This window comes from Arvicola amphibius, chromosome 14 (assembly GCF_903992535.2).
Source record: "Arvicola amphibius chromosome 14, mArvAmp1.2, whole genome shotgun sequence".
NCBI lineage: Eukaryota > Metazoa > Chordata > Mammalia > Rodentia > Cricetidae > Arvicola > Arvicola amphibius.
In genome coordinates, this window is record NC_052060.1 from 61376565 (window position 1) to 61382564 (window position 6000).

The 6000-nt window shown below is 42.4% G+C and overlaps 1 protein-coding gene across 1 annotated transcript in view; it reads left to right on the forward strand.

The window, feature by feature from the left end:
- The window catches only part of Negr1 (neuronal growth regulator 1), a 674664-nt gene extending 669222 nt beyond the window's left edge, over nucleotides 1-5442 (forward strand). Inside the window, exon 7 of the mRNA XM_038311658.1 lies at nucleotides 5318-5442. Coding sequence (XP_038167586.1) covers nucleotides 5318-5442 — 125 coding nt within the window. The remainder of the gene's footprint in view (nucleotides 1-5317) is intronic.
- The last annotated feature ends 558 nt before the right edge of the window (nucleotides 5443-6000 follow it).

Here is a 6000-nt window from a genome sequence, read left to right on the forward strand (position 1 = left end):
TCTATAGGGAAAATTACCTGCTGACCATGTGGACATTTTGAAAACAAAAATCTAAAGAATTGGGAGCTTCTCCTATGACCCAAGGCCCCTAATATAAGAAAAATACACCAACCCAAACTTGTCAACCCAGTTCCTTCTACACCAGAGGAGGCTGTTGGAAATCAGTGGCCATGTATCTCTTTCTTGCATTACCTTGTTAGACACCACAAGAACCCTCTGTGGTAAATTAGGGTTTGTAAATTAGGCTATACTCTACCAACCTGAGAGTTGTTTACAAAGTGGTACGTGGTATGTGAGGATGTGGTGTATAACGATGGTGTGTTGGCTGAAACCCTGGAAATGCGGCCATTGTTAACTCCACCACACAGCCACTACACTGCAATGGTAGGTTCCCTAACACCATGTCTAGCATGCTGTAGGAATTCCTACTGCCAGTAGCCTGTAAGTTACATGCCTACTTGGATGTGGCTTCTTATTCGATTTATGCCGTTGTAAAGCACGTATCCGACCTCTTTTCCAGCTGCAGATTCAGTCGCTGTTCTCTGTTCCAGCAGAGGATTGTGACTTGTTAATCTACCCCTAAATAAATATTATTCTCAATTCTGGGCTAGTATGGGATTTCTTTTAAGCACCCTTCTTTACTATAAGGTTCCAGAGGTTCCAAGGTGTAAATTTTTGGTTTAGGAGGTCAAGGTGTTGCAACTATCAGATGAAATGTGAGAAGCCTAGTTTAGCTGGCTGTGTGGTACACAGCTGTAATCACAACCTCCAGCTATCCCTGCACCCGCCGGTGGTGTAAGGTGTGAACATGGGTTAGGACAGGAGAATGATATCTGAGTAAACTCTGCACTGTGTGGTGAGGCAGAGTCATGCTGTCAGGATGACCCACCCAATGGAGTCTGGTTTTTCTGTGTCTAATGGATGTTCTACTTTGGGTCCCCACTCATCATTCTCCTTTGTATGAGACCTAACTAAGTGTAAATCATTCGATCCCACTAAGGTGTAACTTCCTCTGGAATATATAAGTGGAGGCCAGTTTTGTCTTGCAGAAGCAGAATTCATGTGACTTAAGTAATCCCAAGATTACCACATGAATCTTAATCATCTACTCAAAGCTGGTTCTGTAAGTTAAGAAAATTGCCTCATGAGTAAATTAGTATTCAACCAAAACTAAATATTTTTCACTTACATCTACTCTTTCCTTGCAGTAAAAACTGGAGCAATACAAGAGAAAAACCACTAAGGCTGAAAATAAAACAAAGTAGCTAAAGTGATTGTTTATGACCATTCTAGTCAGACATGCTGTGGGGTGAGCTAGAACCTAGGATAGGCCTTCTGTTCACAACAGAGGAGAGACACCAAGTTCACACACCATGCAAGCTGGACATTTCTCTCCCTGCCTGAGAGTGGCCATACTAGGGTGGCTCTCTGAAAACCCCATGTGCTGGGGTTTTCTATAGCAAAGTGGCAATCTAGAGCAGAATGGGCCCCACCTGTAGTGTGGGAAGATGACTAGCCAGGCTAATGGGCACCTTTTAAAATAAAAACCAAAGAACGCAAGAAAACAAACTCAAAGAGTTGCTAGTTTTTGTACAATACAATAAAGAGCATTTTTGTTAAAATAGTGTTTTAACACATGTTGGTAAGCAATGAAGTGCAAGGTTTCTGCTCTGCGGAAGGGTATGAGCTGAGCAGAAAGTCTGATGGGGACAGGAGGTGGCGTTTGGTATTTGATGATGAGAAGGACATAAAGGTGCAGGCTTAATGCTGCAGCCTGTGCACACGGCAAGAGGTGATAAGCAGCCCATGTCTTCAGAAAAAGGCTTGAGTGACAGGCACTCAGTGTGTGCCTGAACCAGATGTAACCAGAGAAAAGAGGCCTACGGTCCTGATCCTTGACCATAGCTTTGACTTAGACCTAGTAAGGCCCTGTCCGTTTACCATCAAGAAAAAAATCAGAAGAAAGATGTGGAAGCAAAGGAGGTGGGGAAAGAGGAAAGCTTTAGCTTCCCCCAGGAGAATTCCCACTGGGAGTCAGGAAGATTTTTTAAGTCAAAGTATCCTTGGGCTCTTTCTTCCTACAGAAAACCTGCCAACCCTAGTCATAAAATCATGATTTTTAACAGATGGCCCCTCGCATGGCTGCTCACATAAATAAGAGCCCTTTACACAACCCAGCTCAGCCTCTGATCATTTGGCCTCTCTCCTTAGTAAGCTGCAGCATCCTTCGCTAAACCAGAAGCAACCTAGGTCACCCAACAGAATCCAGGTCAGTGCCAACCCTCTGTGACCCACTCAGTGTCTTTTGCAGTGAAATTCTTATGATGTGCAGGTCTCCTCTTGTGTAGTTGACTGAGCGGTCAGCTAGAAGAGGAGTCTAACCTGCAGAGGTCTACGTAAGACTAAGCCTGAGTGTCCCTTCCAATGCATCTCGTATGCCTCTGCACTCATTATTAATAAAATTAGGGATGTTCTATGCAGACATGTTAAGATTAATGAGCGACAGTTGTAAGCTTGATTTTTTTATATTTGTGTGTGTGTGCAATGTGTGTGTGTATGTGCAGTGTGTGTGTGTGTGTGTGTGTGTGTGTGTGTGCACTCACATTCCATATAGCAAGTGTGGAGATCAGAAGACAGTTTACAGGAGTCTGTTCCTTCCTTCTGCCATGTGGGTCTCAGAGTCTGAACGTGGGTCATCAGCCTTGGCAGCGAGAACTTTTATACCCTCTGAGCCACCTCACTAGTGCCAGAACAAGCACTATTTCTTGAAGGAGAGAATTGAGTCTACATATCTTTGTCTACATGTTGCTTTTGTATGTGTCAATCCTAGCATGAGAGAGCAAGAAAGAGAGGTTTGGGGCTTGATCTAAGGTTTGAATGGTGACATCGTCATGAACAGTTAGGAATAATGCCTCAAAGTCCTGGGCTAACTGCCCTCCATTTTATACTTCTTTGGTTGTAGCTATTCTTCAGACAAGGAGACAGCCAGCCTCTGTTTTATTCTAGAGAGAGTCATACTATTTTATTCACAAGTTGTAAAGTAAAAATGTGCTATGTGCCATGAAGGGTGTGTAAAAGAATGTTGCTTTAATTGTAAACTAGTTGATTTGATTTACAAATACATGTCATGTTTAAGAAAATAAAGGTGATGTAAGCTAAATAAGAAATGGGGCATTAGGAAGAAAGATGGCATCGCAGATAGATACCAAAATAGGGATGTACATAGGAGTTTGTAGAGCTAACTAATCCCAGGACTGTGGCTATAGCACTCTACCATTATATCCCAGACACTTCATATTTTCTTTGGTGCCTGATTCAATTAAAAAATACTGAATTAATTAAGGGAAGAACATCCAGTTATGATCTGGGATATAAACACACATCCTGCTTCAGAAGAGAACAAACATTGTAAGGTCAAAGTACACATTGAAACTGCACATTGAGAATTTACTGGGCATGTTATGTGCCCAGATTCTTTTTGAGCAATAGAAACATAAATGAAATAGGAATGATGCTAGAAATAAATGTACAAGCAAATATTTTTCAATGACGAATGATAGTGGGGCCATAGAGGATTGTATATGATGCTGCACAGAAAGGCTGGTCAAAAGTTAGAAAAGAATGCTTTGATGTGCGAGTGAACAGACAGGCCTCTGAGCATCATTCACACTCACTCTGCAGATCCATCCTTAATATGTAATGACAAAAAAAAACCTCACAAGTAGGATAACAATTAAATAATGATATTTTAAGATTCTCTTCTAGGTCTTCATCAAGAGAAAATAAGGATTTCCATGTTTTATGTTAGCTATCTTAAGTATCACACACGGAAAAGCTCTGTTAGCAACACACTTGGGTTCCTCCTCTTTTCATTAAAAACACCCGCTTGGGATAGACGTGCTGAACTCAGTGGCTGCTTTGGCATCATGATCTCTGCTTACACCTCCAACACTCGGTCCCTAAGAACCAACACTCGCCACATTGCCCTTCCCCTGTGGGAGCCAGTGTCTCCCTCACCCGCTATAATTTCTTAGAAGTATAAGAACAATTGTTCCCGTTCCATGGCAACCTAGACCTTCATGAAGATTTCATTCAAACTGTACTGCTGGTGATCCAAACTCAGAGCCGTGGAGACTGCTCCTGGGTTTGAGATGTGGGAGTTAGGATGAAATATACATCTTTATTACAGGATTCGATTTCAACAAGAACATAGGACTCGAAATGCAGCATTCATTATCAGAAGGCAGTGAGAAGCAAGCTGGCAGGAATGTTCTTCTATTACATGGGGATGAACAAGTATTAGTCCCAAGCCAGTCCAAGCACTCCTGAGGCCATTTCAAGAAGAGCATGATCCACACAGCCCACAACAACATCCTTCCTGGGAGCTGCAGTGGACCTGCTTAGCAGACAACAGTTTTGCCCTAAGCCTGGTGGCTCTTTGGGGCTGTGTGTCATGCTGTGCTTTCCAATGTACCCATGCAACCTATCCATGTCTAATGTGCGCATTCAGTGGTGCTGAGCTGTGTCATCACAGGCCCTGTTACCTTGCCTGAAGCTGCATTTCCAAACCCACCTCCTTCACCTTGAGCTTTATGGCTCAGCAAGATTCACCTAAGTCGAGACTCCAGCTCTTGCTGTAGTCTCTTTCTTCATAGTATTAGGATGTTACTTCCTGCATCCAAATAGCAGTTCCCTTTGATAAAACTTTTAAAAAGCAACTCTCCTTGCCCAGGCAGCTTCATAGGATACTTTTCTATCAGTAGACTCTGCATATGCAAGCCTAATATTGCATGGTATTGTAATAATATTTACAGTTTTTTAAGTGTCTTTATGTGCACACACATGTAAAACCAGGTCTTTGGAAAAAAAAGAATCTGTTCTGTTTGTTTGCTTGTTTTTGTTTTTCTAGCATTTAATGGTAGCATTTGGCTGATGGATGAACGCCTCTTGAGATAAATGCATAAGTGAACATTGCCCATGAGTACAAATACAGCACATGTAAGAGGAGTAAGAATGTCAATTAGCTTTGGTTGGGTCCAGCAGCATTCAGGTCCAGTGTGATGTGCTTCATCTCTGGTTTACACCAGTGTGGTGTGTTTCATCTCCAGTTCACACCACAGCTCTACCAGGTGAACTAAATCATTACTCTTCCACCCTTGAGAAAGGAAACTCAAGAGGCTAATCCAAATAGGTACTGTGAGTCTAACCCTTTCTGCCCCAGCACCACCCCCAAAACATTCACTGCTATTTTGGCAATGGTCAAGAACACCAGAAGATGAGAGCTATCGTTGACTGAATCTTTTCCATTCCTTTCCAGCTCCAAGCACAGCCCAGTATGGAATTACTGGGAGCGCCTGCGACCTCTTCTCCTGCTGGAGCCTTGTGTTGACACTGTCCTCGGTCATCAGTATATCCTACCTGAAGAACGCCGTCCTACAGTGAATTTAAAGACCCATGAATGGCTTTTAAGGAGTCTCCGAGAGTGCTGATGCTGGATCCAATCTGGTGCGGTTGGCTGGACGCAGCGTGGGATACAATCTGCTGTCTGTACAAGGGTGACGCCGTCTGTGCAATCGCTGGTTGTGTAAATACTTTCATTCTCCTCTCCTTTTGATTAGACACACGACCTTGTGAAGCACTGCACATTGTCCTTTTTTAAGATGTGAAAGCTCTGAACTTACTTTTAGAGGATATTAATTGTGATTTCATGTTTGTAATCTACAACTTTTCAAAAGCGTTCAGTCGTGGTCTGCCAGGCTTCCGGCTGTAGTTTACATGACAAATATTGCAGTGAACACACAATTCTTTAAGGCCGCAATACAAGGGTTCAGTGCCCAATTTCAATAAGAGTCAACCCACATTTACAAAGATGCATTTTTTTCTTTTTTTGATAAAAAAATCAAATAATATTGCCTTCAAATCATTTCTTCAAAATATAACACATATCTAGATGTCCCTGCTCGCATGACATCCAGGTTTTGGAAATGAGCCTTGTAATAT